The sequence below is a fragment of the Muscardinus avellanarius genome (genome assembly GCF_963383645.1).
Source record: "Muscardinus avellanarius genome assembly, chromosome: 1".
In the NCBI taxonomy this organism is placed as follows: Eukaryota; Metazoa; Chordata; class Mammalia; order Rodentia; family Gliridae; genus Muscardinus; species Muscardinus avellanarius.
The window spans coordinates 30,091,831-30,112,737 of NC_137786.1; the positions used below are offsets into that span (position 1 = coordinate 30,091,831).

A 20,907-nucleotide genomic window follows, 5' to 3' on the forward strand; every position below is an offset into this window, starting at 1 on the left:
ATGTCAAAAGAAATTCATCATATGATATTTCTCTGATAAGGCATCTCATTAATGCACTTTAAACAATTTGACATCAGGGTAAACACATTTCAATGATACTTTGTTTAAAATAAACAGATTTGGGGTAATAATATCTTCATAATGTATGACACATTCTTATGAATACTGTTTTAGTGTTAAATTTAATCTTTTGAGAATAAACTTTTGGGCTGGAGAAGTTCAGGCACAAACCAAATGATACCTCTTACAATACCTTTTATATCAAAACTGTTCTGTGAACATTAGTTAAATATGGTAACCAAGGAAGTCATGTCATTTTGTTACTGAATCTAAAAAATTAAGATATTTCCTTGTAGGTCTCTTAAATGGAATATCTTTGTATTTTGCATCCATTAGTCTGGCTGTATATATACAAGTTTGCAGCTCTTTTGACCCAACACAATGTGTGAAAGGCATAAATACATTGAGTTATTTCCAAATTAAGAGGAAGAATGTGCTAAGATCTATATTGACCTACTCTCACTTCAGCCACTTCTGCAACCAGAGTCAATAAGGATCTACTGTTCTAATAAAATTAGAAAATTTTATTTCTAACAGTGCAAGCCTTTAGAAGTCGAGATTTAATTATAAAAGTATCTTCATAAAAGAGGAGCTAATTATCTATGGGTGCTGTATATTTACAGTCTAATTGTATATGTACTATCTAACAGCTATTTGTAACTAATATAATTAAAAAAACAAAAAGCACTTCTTTATTCATGAATAAATCCCACTGGATCAAAAAATTCCCAAAGATTTACGCATGTTTCTAGTACATAGGTCCTGGGAGGCTACCCTATTTTTGCGCTTGCCTATCGTGATCACTGTACTTAATATTCTCTGAAACATTATAAAGAATAATGAACTGAAAACTTCAGGGTTCTGGAAAGTTGGCTTTTTAAAAAATAGAGCACCAAAACTCTTTTTAAATGCTTCTTTCTCAATCTAATTTCATGATATTAATACTATTTGCCCACTTTTCTTGGAATTAGAAAGCACCAACACTCTTTACAAGGACTGTTCTGATGGGAACAATTATTTCCAACCTGCAGTTGAGTACCTGATGTTACCCAGGGAAGAGTGACAAAGGTGCTGAGTGTATTCATCGAGGTCATCTGGGGAGACTGCTTTGTGGTTTATTCTTCTGAGCCCCTGAGTCATCCAACATTCATGGTGTACCTGTAGCATGATTAGTAGTGTAACCAATACATTTTTTTAATATAGCATGGAGAACACTCCACTTTAATGTTCCTCAAATTATAACAATGCCAGCTCTGTTACAAATCTTTCCCAAATCAGAACTGTTCTATTCATCTATTTACTTAGTTTCAAAGAGCAGGAAGCCCGCAAAAGTGGAGAAGCGCTGGTGGTCCCCATGAAGGGCGCCATTGCCCATTCTCAGCCAAACCTCATCCCCTTTGGCCAGCTTCAGCACAGCATGGTTGCTGGATGTATCTGATTTCCCCTTTGTTTCATAGCTGGGAAGAAAAAGAGGCACAAGTGACTTAGTCTTTGCAATGTACAGCCAGTTCCTCTAAGTCTATACTCCCTTTTTCTTAGCATTTAGTCATGTGATAAATTCTCTAAATGGCCCATGAGCAGAAGTGATGTGCCACTACTAGGGCTGGTCAGTAAATCTCACAAACACTCCTCCTTCCTCCTTCTTCCTTACGACTGTCTGAAGCATTAATGACAACAACGAGAAAGACTTTGGGAGCCACAGATAGACATCTGGGTTCTTGGAGACTACTATGTAGAGGACAGCCCTCCCCTGATCCAGCCCAGAATCTCCACTTTGGAATATTTAATGAGAAGAAAAGAAAGTTCTACTATGGTCAAGTCTTTGTTATATCAGTTTAGTTTCCCCCTGGCTAATCTAGGATTTGGTACTCAAGGAGGGTGTTGCCATAACCAAATTGGAAATATGTTACTTTGTCTCGTGGTCAGGCAGGATGCAGTGGAGAAACAAATGTGGGCTGGAAAACTGGAGATTCATGGTATGCTCTGGGAAAATGTCATAGCATGGAAGGTAGACCTAATGCCTGCATGCTATGTAAAGGAAATAATTGGAAAAAGTCATTGGTTTTTTTTTTTTTTAAGATTTTTCTACAAAAGATGAGTTCAGACAAGAACTGACATGCTTGAAACAGAAGCAAATAGTGTCTAGACAGCTGAGGCCCACCAAGCTTTTAAAAAGTGACAAGTGCTTTGGTACCTGGAAGAGCTGAGACATGAGACCCTGTTTCAAAATAAAGAACAAAAAATAGGGCAGGGTGTAGCTGGAGATCGAATGACCCTGAGTTTTATCTCCAGACTCGAAAACAAATAATAATAATGTTCACTCATAAATGCAAAGATGGGAAATGTTGCCTTTTTATCCAACTCTATGGTTGTAAAAGATCTCTTGGGAACTATCATGAAATTGAGAGAAAGGCAGAAAGAAGACTAATGAAAGAAAGAACAAGTTTAAAAACTGTCAAGAAAGTTGTGCTGGGTATGATTAACTAAGACTTGTAACTGAATAGAAGCAAACGGGACACAAACCTTCTTGGTTTCTGAAGAAATGGCATTACCAAAGAGTCACCCTGGACCAAAACAGGCTTGGGATGTTTGACTTTGCTCTCAAATTTGCACCAGCTGGAAGTTGGCTGTGTAAGAGTCCTGAGGAGGGTTTACTCACCTTTTAGATGTGGCCAGAGAAAAACAAAGAAAACCTTTCAAAAGGACAGAAGAGAGAAACTGCTGAGGGCCTGACTATGCAAAGGAGTGCTCATCATTCAATCCTGGGTTGTGAGCCTGATGCATGAATGGTGGCTTATGCTTTCTCTACCATCGGAAAAGACAGGGGAGATACGCATTCCACGTACAGAAGGAAGAGCCCAGTAGTTATTTGGATGTCAGAGGGGCAGAGGAGAATGTTCCCCAGAATCCACTCTTCCCTCCTCCACAGGACTGCACTACATTACCTTGCTGATTTCGCATTTCTCTGGTGGGGTTAGGAACAGTGTAACTAGGTTCTCTGAACAGAATGCCTGATGCATACACATTTCCATAAGCTTGTTGCTCTATCCTCCTTCTGACTCTTGGCAGTGATAATGGCCAGTTAGAATTTATAAGTAAGTCTTATAGACGGAAGATCTGTTTTCATCAGCCCGAGTCCCTAAAAACCATGAGGAAAGAGTGCCTCCCAACCTCAGCACAGTCTGCTCTTCCGGCCTTGCTCCCAGGCTCCTCCTTTTCTGACCTGGAACCCTGAGCTGTCAAGAAAGATAGTTCTAGCACGTCCGAGCCACTCTGTTCTGGTTCAAACTGTATTTTTGCAGCAATTTCATCTAACCTAACTCATCTTTCCCTCCTAGGCATTTCAAAATGAATCTTCTCACTCAGGCCAGGCTTCAGAAGGAAAGGGGGATCATGGCAAGTCATCAGAAATACCAGGGAAAAGATAACGGTCACAAGTCCTCCATAGTTCATTTAACTATGGGAAAGGCAGTGGCTCTCTGGCCCTCTGTCACAACTTTAGCTAATGTCAGAGCAAAAGTAAGATATCTTTTTGAAATATATTTACCCAAGGATCCCTAGGGCCAGGTTGCTAGGCTAAATATCAGAGCACCAGCAGGTTTCAAAGAAAGGGACCTACTCCCAACTCTCTCCACCTGCCAGTATGGCAGTGGTGGAGAATGGCACCAAGGGGTTAAACCTAAAAAGAAGGGGGCAGGAGAATGGGAAAGTACAAGTGAGAAAAGGAAAAAATAATGAATAAAGGAAAGAGTCCCAATGATTGGGAATGCTGCTAGTAACTAGCTGGAAACTTTTTATCAACCTGTTGATGCTCCAGTTTATCTGACTTATTTCTTCTCAAGTAGTAATGATAACCTCACCAAATACTGGTACGTGGAGATCTCATGGAGGACAAAGTCGCATGAGGCTCTGGTCATTGCTACATACTTTCCTGTCATTGTCCTTCCTTTGTGCAAACCGTGGCGGCATGGATGACCTGGTGGTAGAAGAGACCACCCACCTGTACATGCTGAAGACTGTGTTGCCATTGTGCATAAGGTACACATACACTTCCTCAACATCTTCATGCTTCATCATGCTGAAGGTGAAGAAATACACACCTGGAAAAGGCAGGCAGTCACCCATGTTTATGTTAATACATCATACATGGAGGACCCAAAGATACCATGTAGATACATAAAATAATTTCATCCTTCCTTTGCTGATATTATATGTAATATGTAGCTTCTTTTTGGCCTTTATGTACATGAGTGTCCCTTAATCAGCTTACCTTCAAAGTGTATTATAATTTTTTGAGACTCCTCTATGTGTACAGTGTGCAGCCCTAACAAGATTACAAAGATTGAACCAAATAAAGAAGTACGGTTATGCTTTGTTTAATGCCAAGAATACATATTCAAAGTGCTGGGAACAGCTGGGCGTGGTGGCACACGCATGTAATCCCAGCATTTGGGAGGCAGAGAGGGGATGATTGCGATTCACAGACAGCATCTGCCACTACTTAGGGAGGCCTTTTGCAACTCAGTGAGAACTTGTTTCAAAATAAAGAATAAAAAATAGGGTTAGGGGTGCAGCTCGGAGGTTGAATGCCCCTGGGTCCCATCCCCAGTACTGCAAAAAAACCAAAAAACACAACAAACAAACAAACAGAAAAAAAGCAAGTGCTGGGAACAACAAAAATAGTAGAAAAGCAAAGATAGGCAAAAATTAAAGGGCTGAAAGTAGTTTATGTTTTGTCAGTGTTTACATTTTGCAAGACTTCCTATTAGATCCACACATATGCATATCCACACATAAACACACTCACATACACATACATGACAATTTTCAATGCTTCAAAAAGATAAAGTTGGAATTATATTAGTTTTCCTTTGAAAATGATAAGTACTAGAAAAATAGATTGCACAAACATTTTAGAATGAGTGGACTTAAACCCAGATGGTAATAAATTAAATTCCTAGAACTAGAAACACAGAAGTGATTACATATTATAGTTACCTGAGACTTTTCTCTGCAACGAAAGGTACTGAAACCAGAGGCAACACATCTGTACTCAGGTTTCCTAGTCTATGTTGCAGTAATTGCAAATATCAGCTTTCTCTATTTCATTACTCCAAAAGTTGAAAAATAAAATGGCTATTTTGCAACCTATTGGCGAGGTTTAAATAAAAAACTATAGTTTCTTATTTAACTGAGGTTCAGGCAATAAATTGAGCTCAATGTGATTCAGAATCAGATGGATTCAATATGGCACCCACAGAGCTTCTAAGTTATTTGCACCCTTGGAAAAGAAGTGGGAATGCCTAGAATGTCTAGTGCTATTTTCCTTTTTCTTTTTCATATGTTTTTGATTGCTATTCTTATCAGAATGCTGTCCAGTCAAGAGAGTTCTAAAATACTAAATAAGCTGGATCTGGTGGCACATGTTTGTAACCCAGTACTTGGGAGGCTAAGATAAAAGGGCCACAAGTTGGAGGCCAGCCTTGGCAATTTAATGGGACCCTATTTCAAAATTTAAAACATAAATAAAAAGAGCTAGGGGTATAGCTCAGTGGTAAAGCATTTCAATTCTCAGTACAAGAAAAATAAGATATTGATTCCTTAGGCTTTGATTGTAAAGCCAATGAACTCAATAGGACATTTGGCCAGGTATAGCTAGGCACTTACATAAGCTGCAGCACTGTGATTAACAAAATAGTTATAGGAAAATTATAGCATAATTTATGCTACCTTACGTGGTTTTCAAATCAAAAACCCACATAAGTATGTTCAAAGCTGACTGAAGTATGATAAAAGATTACTTCTATCATTTCATATGATAGTTTATTTCTGACTTAAAATGGGTAAGAGAAAAGTCACACATTCAAAGCATTGCGATAAGTCCAACATGGTCACTGCATTTATCAGAATTTGCTTTTTTCCCCTTATGAATACGTTAGAGACGAGCAAGGAGAACTGAACAACCAAAACCAAAAGAGGATCCATGTTTTGCACACTAGAATACTGACAAAAATCAACACACTTCAGAACACCTAGAAGTGCTGCCAACTCTGCCATCGGTGAGTGAGGGGGCTGGGCTGGGCCCCGAGGCCAGGTGTCAGCAGACCCCAAACAGTGCCAGGGAAACTCTGCTCCCTGATGGAGAAGGGCCCCTGTGAAGTGCGGCTACTGAAGAAGGATCCTACGAGCAGGACTGAGTTGAAGCAAAGGCTGTGTCTGGGGGCGAATGTGCTAGAAAAAGTATAGATTATAGAAAGCAGTCCTGTGGTGGCGAATCTCAGAATCTGCCAGCAAAAATAAGGCAAAGGAAATGGTTTCACAAACCTTCCTGGGGAAGTCTGGAGAGGCAGAGGAAATGTGGCCACACAAGAAAAACACACAGAGGGACCATACTTAAAAGAGCTAGTCATTTTCCTGGCAGCAGGAGAGGGAGACACTGAGATACCTAGCCTGGAAGGCTGTTGGGCTCCTCCCTTCAAAACTACTACATATAGCTGGCGTAGGAAAATCCAGCTCATCCGTCGATCAGTTAATTTTAAAAAGTAGGAAAGAAAGAATAGCAAGATTTACCCCCAAAAAATGATTATCAAGAAGAAATATTGTCACATGGGAGATGAAAAAGTAGCTAAATATTCTGCGTTTTAAATGCATGAATAAAGGAAATGTCACTATGAACGAACATTAAAAAAGAGAGTGTAGCAACTCATGGTAGAAATGGACAGAAAAGGCGAGGAACTAAAAACAGGCATATGGGAAGTCTGGTTGAATACTTAGGCAGAACAATAATATAAATATACTGGTAATATGACAACTTGGCAAAGCTGATCAAACTTAACAGATATATTTCCTATTTGACTCAGTAATCCTATTCCTAATACTTTCACTTACAGGTATATCTATATTTGTTTAATGACAAAAAGATTCCAGGTGTGGTGGTGCACGCTTGTAATCCCAGTACTTGATAGGCTGAGACTGGAGGATTGCAGGTTCGCAGATAGCCTCGGCTAATTAGTAAGACCTTGTTTCAAAATAAAGAATAAAAATTAGGACTGGGGGTATAGCTCAGAGGCAGAACGCCCCTGGGTTCCATCCTCAGTACCGCAAAAAAAAAAAAAAAAAAATAGAATTATGTTCTGAGGACTTTTACAGACAGAATTAATTTCTCTCTTCAGAATTATTTGGTTCAGTTCAAATCAAAATTAATAATCTTAATAGTCATGGTAATAATTTTAAAAATGTTTTTGTCTTTTCAGATTCTAGTTTACTTACTTTGAAATTAAATAGACATCTATATGAGCTTCTTGTTTTAACTTGAATTAAAAAGTTTTTTACTGCCATAGTGTCTTCCTTTTTTGGACCCTACACCTTCTACCTCCCTCCCTCCCTTCCATTCTTCTTTCCTGCCATTCTCTGTTCTTCCATCCTTCTGTTCTACCATCCCTCTTTTCATGTTCCCTTCCTCCCTCCCTCCCCCTCTCTCCCTCTTTTTCATCCATCCAATCTTCCTTTTCCTCTTCTCCTCCCTTACTCTCCTTTCATGATTTCAATATTGTTTAAGTAATTAATCTATCTTTACAACTCACCTGATACTGGGGCCCCAAATCTACCCGTCATTACATCAAAAAAGTTTCCAATGTTGGTCTCCACACTGCTGAAGATAATCCCGCTGTTCTGATTGCTGAAGTGAGTGGCCAGAGAAGCCATGAATGCGATCTAAGGAAGAAGCTGATGGTTAGTTAACAGGAAATTTATCTTAAAGAAATCTAGTTTTTATATAGGGAAGTTTATTGCAAATTATTTGTAAGGCAAGTCTGGAAATAACTTACATATTATCCTATGGAGAAAGAATCAAATACACTATGGCAATTTCTAACATGTTTATGATGCAGCTATTAGAATAACTATATATAGTAACAGTTCTGAATATATGTTTTAAAGAACATTAGTCTTTAAAATACTATTTGAAACCTGGTATGTTGCTCACTTGTAATACCAGCATTTGGGAGGATCTTGGTTCACAGACAGCCTCAGATAATTAGTGAGGCCCTTTGTAACTCGGTGAGACCCTGTTTCAAGATAAAGAATAAAAAATAGGACTGGGGGTATAGAAAATTATAAAACTCCCTAAAAAGAAAATTTAAAAATCTTACAAGATGGAAAGATCATCTATGTTCATAGATAGGCAGAATAAATATCATCAAAATGGCCATACTTCCAAAAGTGATCTACAGATTCAACTCAATACCTATTAAATTACCAAGGTCATTCTTTATAGACATAGAAAAATCATTTCTTATATTTATTTGAAACAACAACAACAACAACAAAACAGAATAGCCAAAGTAGTTATCAGCAACAAGAACCATGCATGAGAGAATCACAATACCTGACTTTAAACTATACTACAAAGCTACAGAATAAAAACATCATGATACTGGCAAAAAACAGATACATAAACCAACAGAGCCGAATAGAAGACTCAGAAACAAATCTGCACACTTTATAGCCAATTGATTTTTGACAAAGGGGCCAAAAACATATGCTAGAAAAAAGATAGCCTGTTCAACAAATGGTGTTGGCAAAACTGGTTAACCATATGCAGAAAAATGGAAATAAACTCCACTCTCTCACCCTGCACAAGAGTCAATTTAAGATGAATTAAAGAATTAGAAATCAGACCAGAGACCTTATAGCTCCTCGAAGAGGGCATAGGTCCAAAACTGCAACACATAGGCACAGATAAAAACTTTCTCAACAAGACCTCAAAGGCACAAGAAACTAAAGGTGAATCAATATGTGGGATTGAATTAAACTAAAGAGCTTCTGTACAGCAAAAACAAACTATCAAGATCCTCAACCGAAATCCAACAGAATGGAATATTATTACCACCTACTCTTCTGATAGAGGACTAATATCTAGAATACATAGAGAACTCAAGAAATTCAGCACCAAGAAAACAAATAAGCCAATCAAAAAATGGGCAAGTGAACTAAATGGACATTTCATGAAAGAAGAATTTCAGCTGGGCGTGGTGGCTGGAGGCTGAGACAGGAGGATTGCACAGGTTCGAAGCCAGCCTCAGCTGCTTAGTGAGGCTCTCAGCAACTTGGTGAGACCCTGTTTACAAACAAAATATAAACTAGGTCTGGGAGTATAGCCCAGAGGTAGAAAGCCTCTAGGTTCCACCCCCAGTACCACCACCAAAAAAAAAAAAAGAATTTCAAATGGCCAATAAATGCATGAAAAAGTGCTCAACATCATTGGCATTCAGAGAGATGCAAATTAAAACTACCCTGAGATTTCATCTAACTCCAATTAGAATGGGAATCATCAAAACACAAAACAACAACAAATGCTGGCAAGGATGTAGAGAAGTGGGAACTCTAATACATTGTCAGTGTGATCTTAAATTAGTGCAACCATTTTGGAAAACATTATGGAGGATCATCAGAAGAATGGGAATGAATTTACCATTGATCCAGCAATACCACTTCTGGTTATCTACCCAAAAGAATGGAAACCAAACTACCAAACTAATGCATGCATATCTATATTCATAGCTACACAATTCACAATTGCCAAATTATGGAACCAGCCAAGATGTCCATCAACAGAAGATTGGATTACAAAACTATGGGATATGTACATAATGAAATTTTATTCAACCATAAAGAAAAACACAATTATGTCATTTACAGGGAAATGAACAGAACTGGAGAACATTATGCTAATCAAAATTAGTCAGTCACAAAAATAAGAAATCAGATGCACTCACTAATATGCAAAAGCTAGGGAGAAAAATGGGTCATAGGAAGAACTCTAGACAAAAAAAAAAGAGATACTATAGATGAACAAATAAGATGACCTAACTGAGGGGATGGGAGGGGTGAAGAGGGAAATTCTCTAATGCACATGATCTACATTAACAAACATATCAATGTCAATCACTAAGCCAAACATGAGAAGGAGGAGGAGAGAATGGGTCAGGAATTGGGTAAGGGCTAATTGGGTGATGTGTGCATGTATGCCTCCACCATCTTGCACTCCTTTAAGATGTATGACTACAATGCACCAATAAAAAATTTAATAAAATTGAGCTATAAAATCTGAGTCAATAGAAAACAATATATATTAATACCCACATATATGATTTAAATTTTAAAATATTCTAAGTATATACTTAACCTTTTCATTTCTATATTTAAAAGTTCATATATTCAAGTTGGCCAAAACCTTTTTTATTTAACCTATCTTCTTATGTGGAAAACAGGAAATAAGTGTACATTCAGGGTTGCCTAAAAATTGGTCCTATGAAGGAACTGGATTTCACACTTCATAAATTGCTCTCCTCCCGATAATGACCTCAAATCCTCTGTTTGGACAGCATAGTTCTTAAGCAAATATTCTATGATGTAGATGAGCAAATTGAGAGTGGGGTTTACTCTCAAGGTTGGAGGAGGCTTGAAGAAGCATTCAAACCTTTTGGTTCCTGATCCCTAGTGGTCAGGCAGGTGCAGAGGCCACCTGGAGATGTGCAGAGGGGGTTTACCTGCAGTTCTGGTGGGATCCCCGGATAGCCCTTCTCTCCTTTGGGGCCATGCTGCCCCCGCTCCCCTCGAGGTCCCAGGTCACCTTTGTCTCCTTTCTCACCTTTGGCCCCTTCATGGCCAGTAGCTCCATTGTTCCCATTATTTCCATGGTTTCCTTAAACAACCACATATCATCACATGAGAAAATCCAGTCACTCAAACTCATCACCATCAATTTTTAGACAAGCACAACCTCTTCCTTCAAAACTGACCAAAGTATTGGAAAGGGAACCATTTGAAACAATCCCAAATACAGGCAAGAAGCATCATCAAATGGCTTTGAAAATAGCTTAGCTCATAAGACTCCAAAGCCTGTTCTTCTATAAAGCAAGGCTTAGATGAAAAATTCTGTGGACAACTGACCATCATACTATCATTTAAAATAGCTGTATGTGTATATGCTTTTATCACTAAGAACCTCATTATGATGTATAATTACAATGCACCAATGAAAGTATATCCTAAAAATAAGATAGCAGAGATTGGAAACCACAGAAATATCCATCAAAATTAGAAGGGCTAAAATTTTTTTTACAATGGCATCTTTTAATAAATGACATTATATAGTTATGAAAAGAATCCAGAAATAAAACATTTAATGACATAGTAATAGCATGCTAGCTTTAATCTGGCATCATATCAAGCATACAATCCTTCCAGATGGATGAACTTTGTATATGGGTTAAAGTGTCCAAGGACAAAGCCATTTCCTAATGGAAAACATTTAACCAAGGCCAATCTGTCCTATAACCTCGGAAGAGTTTTGATCTGAAAAGAATTCAGGAGGCTCACAATATTCCCTTCCCCATGCCTACTCCTAGTGTATGCTATGCTTTATAAGCAGGGATGTAGGTTCCATGGCAGTAATCATGGTTTCAAGTCTAACATGGGATTGTTTTTCTCTTATAAATTTGGGTTCATGTGAGAAGTTATCCAAAAGTACAAAAAATGAAGCCATATTTGATAAATATTAACATCACTGGGAGTAGGTCAAAGAAGAACAAGTGAGCTTTGGCCTAGCTCTGAGAACAGGTCCTATCCTCAAGGACTGATCTGAAGAGGAGGGGGAGAAATTCAACAAAATCCCTGACAAGTTTGGGAGTCCTCAGGGAAAGGGTTTCTGGCATGTTCTTTCCCTGGTCAACCAGTGTGCTAGACATCCCCAGAACATACTGCACCTGACAAGCTGGAACAGTAAAGTGCAGGTGGCTGAACCACAGGCCTAGAGAGACCTCATACAGCTTCTCCAGCATTCCCCATGCCACTTTGTGGTCCTGGAGCCCAAAACTGTGTCCAGGAGCACATGTGAGGCATGAAAATCAACCAACAGCTCAGACTGGTGTGCATGGTGGGCATGAGGGGTGCTTAGCTGGACCTCTAATCACACAGAAGGATGTACGGCTCAGTGCATCGCATCATGAAGATGACTATTCACAGTCTAGTTAGCCTTCCTCTCTATCTGCCTCTGCTTCATAAATCTCCTGGAAGCTAAGGAAAGTATACTGCATAAAGCATGCTCTGGGAGAAATCTTAGCTGCTCTGGTGTAAAGAAGTATTCCCCAAGGGCCTGTGTATTTAAGGCCTGCAGGAGGTGTTAGCAACATTAAGAGGCAGTGTGCAGTGAGACATCACTGGGGGCGTGCCCTTGAAGAGGGTGGGGACCTTGGTCTCTTCCTCTTTCGCTCTTTTACTTTGCAGCCACCACAAGGTCAGTAGTTTTGCTGCACTTTGCTCCCCTCAATACCACGTATCACCTCATCACAAGCCCATCGCTATAGGGCCAAAGCCTCCAAACCAGCGAGCCAAAATAAACTTTCTCTTTATGAGTGATTATCTCAGGTGTTTATTACAATAACTAAAAGCTGACTGACACACTAACGTGAAGAACAGGTACCATTTAAGAGCTAGGTTTTCCATACTTGGTGCTGGTGAAGAGCCTTTCAGCCTACAAGTCGGATACCCCAGGGTGTCTGGAGCCTTTTAGATTCTTTAAGCTACTCTAAAGAAATAAATGCTATGGTTCTACCTAGATTGGCCTCAAGAACCCATCTTCCTTCCCAACTCTCTTTCTTCTTGGTTTTTCCATGCACCCTTTGGATCACACACATATAATCCTAATTATTTAGATTTGCTCCTGGCTCCTATTTTGGCATTGTCTGCAATTAGACTGTCAGAGCATCTTGCTCATCCTTACCTGGAATGCCAGGAGGGCCTGGAGGCCCCGGTGGTCCTTGGTAGCCACGAAAGCCATAGTCGCCATGACAACACTTGCTGCAGTCTGGGGGTAGTCCTCCAGTTTGTGGGGGCTTTAAAAAGATAGAAAGAGAAGCTTCAGGCAAAGGCATTTGTGAAAAATTAGAAATTTTTAAATTTCCTCTGACCTTGACACGTAAGGTTAACCTCAATCAACCCACAACCACATCAGAAAAGATAGTGTAGGGTGTAAGGTGGGGATTTTGACAGCTTAGGGAGCAGCTGAGATGAGTGAATGATCAAAGGAAAAGGCAATGACAAGTCAACAGAAGAACATACTTTGGGGTGGTATGGTTGGGCTGTGGGGTAGTATTTCTGGACAAACCTTCCTGAAGCTACCATGACAGTAAAGGCAGAAACCTTCAGAAGTAGACTCAGAAGCCTTTCCTCTTTTTCCAAACACACAATAGCCTCAAATGTGACTAGACCACATGGATGACGCCCAATTAAGAAACTACCAATTTTAGCCAGGTGTGGTGGTGTGCACTTGTAATCCCAGCATTCTGGACGTGAGACAGGAGGATCATGGTTTGCAGTCAGCCTCAGCTACTTAGTGAGGCTCTTTGAAATTCAATGAGACCCTGTTTTAAAAAAAAAGAATTAAAAAATAGGGCTGGGGGTGTAGCTCAGAGATAGGATGCCCCTGGGTTCTATCCCCAGTACCACACACAAAAAAAAACTTATCAATTTCAAACACAGTTATGAAACACTATGTTCCTGATGTTGGATTAAGAACTGGGTTAAGAATTCTTAGAAGCTCTAATATAACTAGGTGTAATAGCTCAAGCCTGTAATCCCAGTACTTGGATGGCTGAGACAGAAAGCTCATAGATTCAAGGCCAGCAGACTAGTAACTACTTAGAACAGCCAGAGAAATTTGAATTGACTTAGCTAAGTATTCTTTAGTCTAATACATTTATTTACTTATTTAAATTGACAAATACAAGTTGTATGTTGTTATCACATACAACATGTTGTTTTGAAATGTGTATACATCCTTGTGAAGTGAAATAAAGATAATAGGTATATTGCCTCACATACTTTTTATGTCATGGAAAATTTTTAAATAGACTCTCTTGGTAAATTTCAAGAATACAATACATTGTTATTAATTACATGTCCAATATATTTTGATTATCTCTACATTTTAAAATAATTTTAACTTCTTTACAAGTATCTAATATGATGTGATGTTTCACACATTCTATTTCAAAATTCAAAGTGCTTATCCCACTGTTTGAACCAATACTTAGTGAGCACTACTGTGTACTAAATATGCTCAGACACGGTACTGAGTAAATTGCATATTTATATAAGGTCCTAAAATGTGTGTTTCCTGTGAAGAAGCTAGAGATCTAGTGGAAGTTGACTGGAAGAAGAGATGGAAATAAACTTAGAAACTTTGGACTCTCCTCTCAGTTGGCCACTTGCCTCTTAATTATGTCATACAAAATATTCACGGGAACTCTCCTAGACACCAATTGCTTTTTAACGGTTTTTTGAAAACAGCATATTGTTGCTAAAGGATTTATTTAAAAACTAATGTGAGGAATCAGGATATGGTGGCACAAGTCTGTAATACCACTACTTGGGAGGCTGAGACAGGAGGATCACAGGTTCCAGGACAGCTTTAACAATTTAGTGAGGTCCTCCGTAACTTAGCAAAACCCTGTTTCAAACTGAAAAATAAGATAGGGCCGGGAGTGTAGCTCAGTAGTAGAGTACCACTAGGTTCAACCCCTGCCACCACAAATAGAAAAAAAAAATAATTAAAGGAGGAAGGAAAAGTTGGAGGGGAAAAGGGACAAAAGAGAGGGAGAAAAAATTTAAAATTTAAGTATTCTCAATCACTAGAAATCCAAGCAGAAAACAGTGAGGACTTCACAATTGCTATATAGTTAGACTGTACTTTTATTAACATTTTAATAAAAATAGGCTTGTTTATTGTCTTCCCTTTCTTCTAAAGTTTTCCTAGAAGCTATTATAAAAATACACACACACACACACACACACACTTTGAGAATTAGTATCTGTGGTCCAAGCATTCTCTTCCCACAGCACAAACCCAAATGTCAAGAGATCAGGAGTAGTTGTTTGGAGCTAACCCTCAGTCTCAAGTAGTCTACTAGGTCCACATCTAAATAGGTATAGAACCTATGAAAGACTTTCGTCAAATTGGTAAAGGGAAGAAAATCAACTAAAGAAACTGGTCTGAGACAAGGGATTCTAGGATACTTGGAAAGTAAAGATACCATGGCACCGTCCCATCTTCTAAACCGAGATGTAACGTGAGAAGTCAGGGCTCCACATTTCCTAGTATGGTCTTGCTAATGTAAAATACATTAGACCCCAGGAAATCCAGGGCTCTGCCAATGATGGATTTCAGGAATGGAGAAGAAAGGAGGAAGGAAGGGGGAGAAATTCTGAAGTGGAACCATTTGTGTAAGAATAAAATGGAAATACTGAGATATTTAAAGAATGTCAGGACATGGATTGGGACCAGAATTCCCATCTCAGATCTGCATGACCTTAGAGAAATTGCTGCTCCCAGACATCATTTTTCTCATCTATTAAACTAGAGGGCTGGATGCTATGCTTGTTAATTTTCTTTCCTGCTCTAAGATGCAAACAAAAATACTAACAGTTTTCCATACCTCAAATAATAATTTAGAATAATTTGAAAAATAATGTCTAGTGTCTGGGCACCAGGAGGTCGGGTTACTCACTACCAGGGCTAGCTAGGACTAGCGGTGTATGTGCAAACCACTTGGGGGCAGGTAGAGAGCACAGAGCTGCCAGTGATACAATGAGAGACTCTGGCTACTGCTAACTGTGCTCCTCCTGAGACCCCACCTGTTCATCCCATGTCCTCCTCTGGCCCCGTCTTTCAAAGTCCATTCAAATGGGACAAAACTGTTAAAGCTTTTGATGAACTCTTAGGACAAGCTGGACAACATGTGTTAATTCACAAGCTTTCTTCTTGGTAAAATAGAGATTCCATATAGGCAGTTGCTATTTATGAGCCTCTTAGGTTTATCATCTCCCTTCTAAAATTAGGTAGAATCCATATACTAAAGGCATGCAAGAGTTGCACTGGAAGAAAACGGGTGTCTCTAAGACAAGCTCCACCCCCTTTTGCCACTGGGAGCCTAAGGGGCAGCTCTTCAGACCTGAGCTCTACTATTAACAGCTTCTGAGAGAATTCAGAGTTCCTTCTTCAACCCAAAGAAAAGAGAAGAGGAAGAAAAAGAGAAAGGAGAGGAGCAATGGGTGTTTAGAGAGAGGGTGATAGACTGAAAAGGGAGAATGACAGGCTGTGAAGAAGAAACTGCCAAGAAAAGAGAATATGGGTCTGCCCACCCCAGCTCTGCCCACAAGAGTCCACCACCGACTCCATGGCCAGCTCTCTTTCTAAAGCACAGCTCAGATTACTTCACTGCCCCGCTATGAAAAGCCAACAAAATATTTGGTAATAAAGTCTAAGCACCTTCACCAGCTGAAAGAATCCTTTCCAGACTGGCACTCAAAATAATTTATTGTCTTCTCCCCCTCCCCCCCAACACACACACACACACACACACACACACACACACACACCACAACACCACAGCTCTGGAGCTCTGGCCACAACCAGCTCCTCATGGGATCTCTCGAACACCTTCATTCTGGCACATTTTGGTTTTTAATTTCTGCTATACACACATAATCATAATCATATTTTTGTCTCATCTTTTAAGACCAAAACTATTCCAACCTTTCTTTACTCAAATGCCTTTTTTTATTATTAGGGATGAAACCCAGGTCCTTCTACCTCTACACTATACCCCCAGCCCTTTTAAATGGTTTTTTTTTGTTGTTTTTGTTTTTTTTTTTTTTAAAGAGGCATGCTAAATTGCTGAGGCTGGCCTGGAACCTGCAATGCTCCTTCTTAGCCTTCCAAGTACTGTGATTACAGGTGTGCACCACTGTGCCCAGCTCTCAACTGCCTTTTGACCTTGTTTATCACGTAGTATTTAATTAAATTTAATTAGTGAATTTATAAAAATTTATCCCCACTAGAGCCCTTCAGGATGGCTTGGAGATAGGAGGTTGAATGCAGTGATATTCTCGGTTCCCATCTTAAAGCTTGGTAGAAAGTAGAAGCACCGGGAATGCTTTGGGAAGGAATAAGTGAGGAGAAGAAGTAAAAGAAAAGGATGGAAAGAGTAGGGAAAGAAGAAAGGACATAGTTTACTCCTCAATTCAGTTTGTGTACGTACATCCATTGGTACAATAATTGTTCTGAAAACTTCCAGAATATCAGCGACTCTAAATCTCCTTAAAGATGATAGGATTTGTTTGAAAACACTTTAGGAACTCAAGACTATAAGGTGGGGTGAAGTAGAAATATAATATGGATTTTAGTGACATATTAGATGTTGGTTGCCAGGAAATAATGATAAATGATAACCTCTAACTTCCTTCTGCTGCCTCTAGGGGCCTTAAGTGTGGTGGCCAGAAAGAACCTCATCCATTGGAAAAGAAAAGTTGAAACCAGGACTCAGACAAAAGTTAATACCCCTTTGCCACTAAGGAAAACACAAATTAGCATCAATCGTGCTTTAGCCAAAAGACTATCAGAAGAAAGGCTAATCTCTAAAACTGGCATTCTATTAGACATTATGATTCCTTCTGTGGTTCCTTGATTCAGCCGCACAGAAAAAAAAAAAAAAAAAAAAGGAAACTGCACTGTGTGGTCCAGTTAGGAGTGCCAGGTTAGTCCCAGATCTACAGCTAATTCTGTGTGTGATCCTCCTCTGAGGATGTGACCAGATAATCAACCCACACTTTACAATCTGTAGTAGAAAGAGTTCAGATTTCAACTGCGTGAAAAATTTATGGACCTATTTAATGCATAAAAAACATCAGTTCTTGTAGTAAAAGTTATTGATTCAAAGATCATATAATCAAAGTAACTCTTCTTCCCTCTCCTCTTTTGTGATTTGCTTGAGGTAGATCAAAATCTATTTCTTCTTCTTCTTAGTGTTTTAAATTAAATTGAGCTCCTTCAATTAGCAATTTGCAATACTAAAACCTTAACTCCCTTCCTATACTAAAAGAACTAAAGTTGTTATAGAAAAAGAGCTGGGCACATGCATTTTTTATCGCATTAAACCTCACTATGGTATATAATCACATAGCACTAGCAAAACAATTTTTAAAAGGATTAGAGATATTCCCTTAGATACTGATCTTAGACCTTAAAAAAAAAATCAAGACCCCTGTGATCATCAGGCATGGAATTATACCATACACTTTGAATTTTAAATATGCAATTTTTTGCTTGTTTGTTTTAACCCTTTGATTATTTCTAAAAAAGATCTTAAAGGCTTTGCAGCCTGGAGTGCTATAAATCAAATAAACAAGACTGGCCTGAAATACCACAGTAAACTCACAAATCAAAGTTAAAAAAAAAAATCTTTGACTGCTTTTGGCAAACTCAAAAGACAGCTTCTCCCTGCTGGGAAGGATTAAGAGATTCCAACTCTCCTGGGATCAGCAAATGATTATCTATAGCAGATGTATCTGTCTGCATAGATCTGCAATCTTTTCTGCACCAACAAAGCAAGACACAAATCAAGCCCCAGCAGAGCAGGAAGCGGGTGCCTGGGGTCACCCTTTTTGACGGGTGATACCACGGCCACTATCCCAGCGCATCACTGCCAGAGACTGGCAGCCCATCTTCCAGCCCAGAGCAAGCCAGAGAGAGACCCGGTGGCAGCTCAGAAAATTGCTCTCAAGCACTGATCCTGCAGCTCTTAGCCAAAACAACAGCAACAGGCATTAAACTTTGACAGAAACCCTTAGAAGAGAATTCGGAGTACCTGGCCCCAGAACGGGGTGATCTGGGCTAGGTCATCTACCTCGGGGTGTGGTAGCTCATCTGGTCTCGGGGGTTTTAGGTCTGTAGAAGTGCTATTATCCACAGTCCCAGTTTTAGGATGGCTCCGCTCTCTCCCTTCCTCCCTCCAGGAGCCGCTACGGCGAGTCTGCTGGTGGCTTTGCAGTATCCTCGCCACCACTTTATTAGCTCTTCCGCTCACCTCCATGTACTCATCTTGACACAGGCAACATGGGAGGAAAAGCAGAGCCAGCAGGTGCCAACAGAAGAGCTGCCACCCCAGCATGATCTTAACAGAGCTGCTGAGCCTTCTCAGGATGACGATGGGGGGCTCCAGGCGCTGTGCGCTCCTCGGGCAGATGCCAGGGCTGGGGAAGAAAGCTGTAGCCAGCGGGGTGGTTTTTATACTCGGGTGTGTAATAAATAAAGCTGCAGGCACGTCAGAGTGACAGCAGCCCTCCTCCCTGGGCAGAACAGCCCCCATTCATCACTTTCCCACACTACAGGCAAGATAGGTTTGTGCGCACAGCTCCCAGTTGGTGGAGTGTGTACATGTCACACCTTGGCACGTTTTTGTTAGAGTGGGAAGGAAACATACACAACCAGCTGGAAACTGCATGTGTCCAGTGGTTTGCTTTCATGATTAGACACGGAAAAGCTGTGCGTTCGCAGACTAAAATGCCTCTTGGAAAAAATTACCATTGGGCTTGCCAGGAAACTTGGGCTTAAGCTGCATCAATTCCATCTGAAATGGCAGCAGGAACCCACTGAAGTCCATTGGCAGAGCTCTTGCTCTCTAGATGTACAGATAACAGTTCCTCATTTGGTCCACTTAAAGAAACCCATTTTCCCTTTGGGATACCAGTAAGAGGAGGTGGTTGATGACAAAACACTGAGCTGGATCAGGTGCACAGTCTTGGCTGTATTGCACAGAGGCTGCATTTCCTTTTCCCTTGAGTTTCCAAAAGCCAAGGTTAAAAAAATCAAAGTTAGGTATGATAGCTCATGTTTGTAATCCCAGTTCTTTGCAGGTGGAGACAAGAGAATCATATGTTTGAGGCCAACCTCAGCAACTTAGCAAGTCTCTGCTTCAAAATAATAATCAAAACAGTCTGGGAAGCTCAGGGTGCAGTTCAGAGGTAGAATGCCCTTGGGTTCAATCCCTGGCAAAGAGAGAGAAGAATCAAGGAAGGGAGGGAAAGAATCCATCAAAGTCAATCAAGTCCTTGACAGGTAGAGACACAACCCCTCCCTGGGCAGGCACCCTGGGAAGCTATTATCTAGCACTAACTCTTCCTGAAGTTTGTCTCTGACTGTTCTTCCTTCTGGCATGTTCTTTACTAAAAATAAAATTTAAAAAAAATGGAAAGTTGCAAACCAAGCTCATTATTCCAAACATACTAAGACCGAGAGAATTATCATTTCCTTTATCTTATTTTCATTAATTCAGCCAAAGAGCAAATGGACATTCCTAACCTTTTTGCCATAATAAATTAAGAGGCTTTATACAGCTCTGTCATTAAAATTTGCTTCTATTTACATATCATTTCATTTACTCATTTACTCACTTAACAAAGTCACTGGCCCTCTCCCATGCAGACTGCAGAGTCCCTGGGACCTGAGGGATGAGTGGTGAGCATCTGATGCAAGGTACACAGGGGTGGCACTGAAGAGAACCAAGGGGCAGAGAAGCCAAGGCTGCCAACCAAGAGATGGAGCAGCTGGAGAAGCCTTAGGGAGGGAAAGCCACTCTCAGCTGCGCTCCTCACTAGCTAAGGGGCTTGAGAACCAAAATCAGCCTCCTGCACTGGCACATACTGGCTAAAACTAGCCCAGACACTCCGGGCCACTACCCAACAGCTGCCTGGCAAGCTCACACTGATACATGGAAATATACATGGAAATAGTCTGGTGTTAGCGATGGGGCAGAAGTTAATCTGAGAAACAGAAACAGGGTAGGGACCTTGGGAAGCCTGCTTACTCAAAGAAGGTAGTTTCGACTTAGTGGCCTGAATTTTCAGAATCCCTAAGAGTTTGCAAGGTGTAGGGCTATGGCATCTAAAGCTTCCTCCTCGGAGGATCCTTTGAGTTCTGTGATAAGCACTGCTCAAGGCAGGCACCCC

At 40.0% G+C, this 20,907-nt stretch overlaps 1 protein-coding gene across 2 annotated transcripts; it reads right to left on the bottom strand.

The window, feature by feature from the left end:
• Positions 1 to 1,357: 1,357 nt before the first annotated feature.
• C1QTNF3 (C1q and TNF related 3) lies at positions 1,358 to 19,070 on the bottom strand (the record flags this gene model as incomplete). Of its 2 annotated transcripts, none has more annotated exons than XM_080719282.1 (6): positions 1,358 to 1,517; positions 4,061 to 4,160; positions 7,644 to 7,773; positions 10,611 to 10,765; positions 12,845 to 12,956; positions 18,987 to 19,070. In XM_080719282.1, the coding sequence occupies 6 exons, from the start codon at positions 19,068 to 19,070 to the stop codon at positions 1,358 to 1,360; spliced, it is 741 nt and encodes a 246-aa protein (XP_080575408.1). The 2 variants fall into 2 exon arrangements, with proteins under 2 accessions (XP_080575408.1, XP_080575407.1); XM_080719281.1 differs by having other exon boundaries at positions 18,768 to 19,070.
• Between the last annotated feature and the right edge of the window lie 1,837 nt (positions 19,071 to 20,907).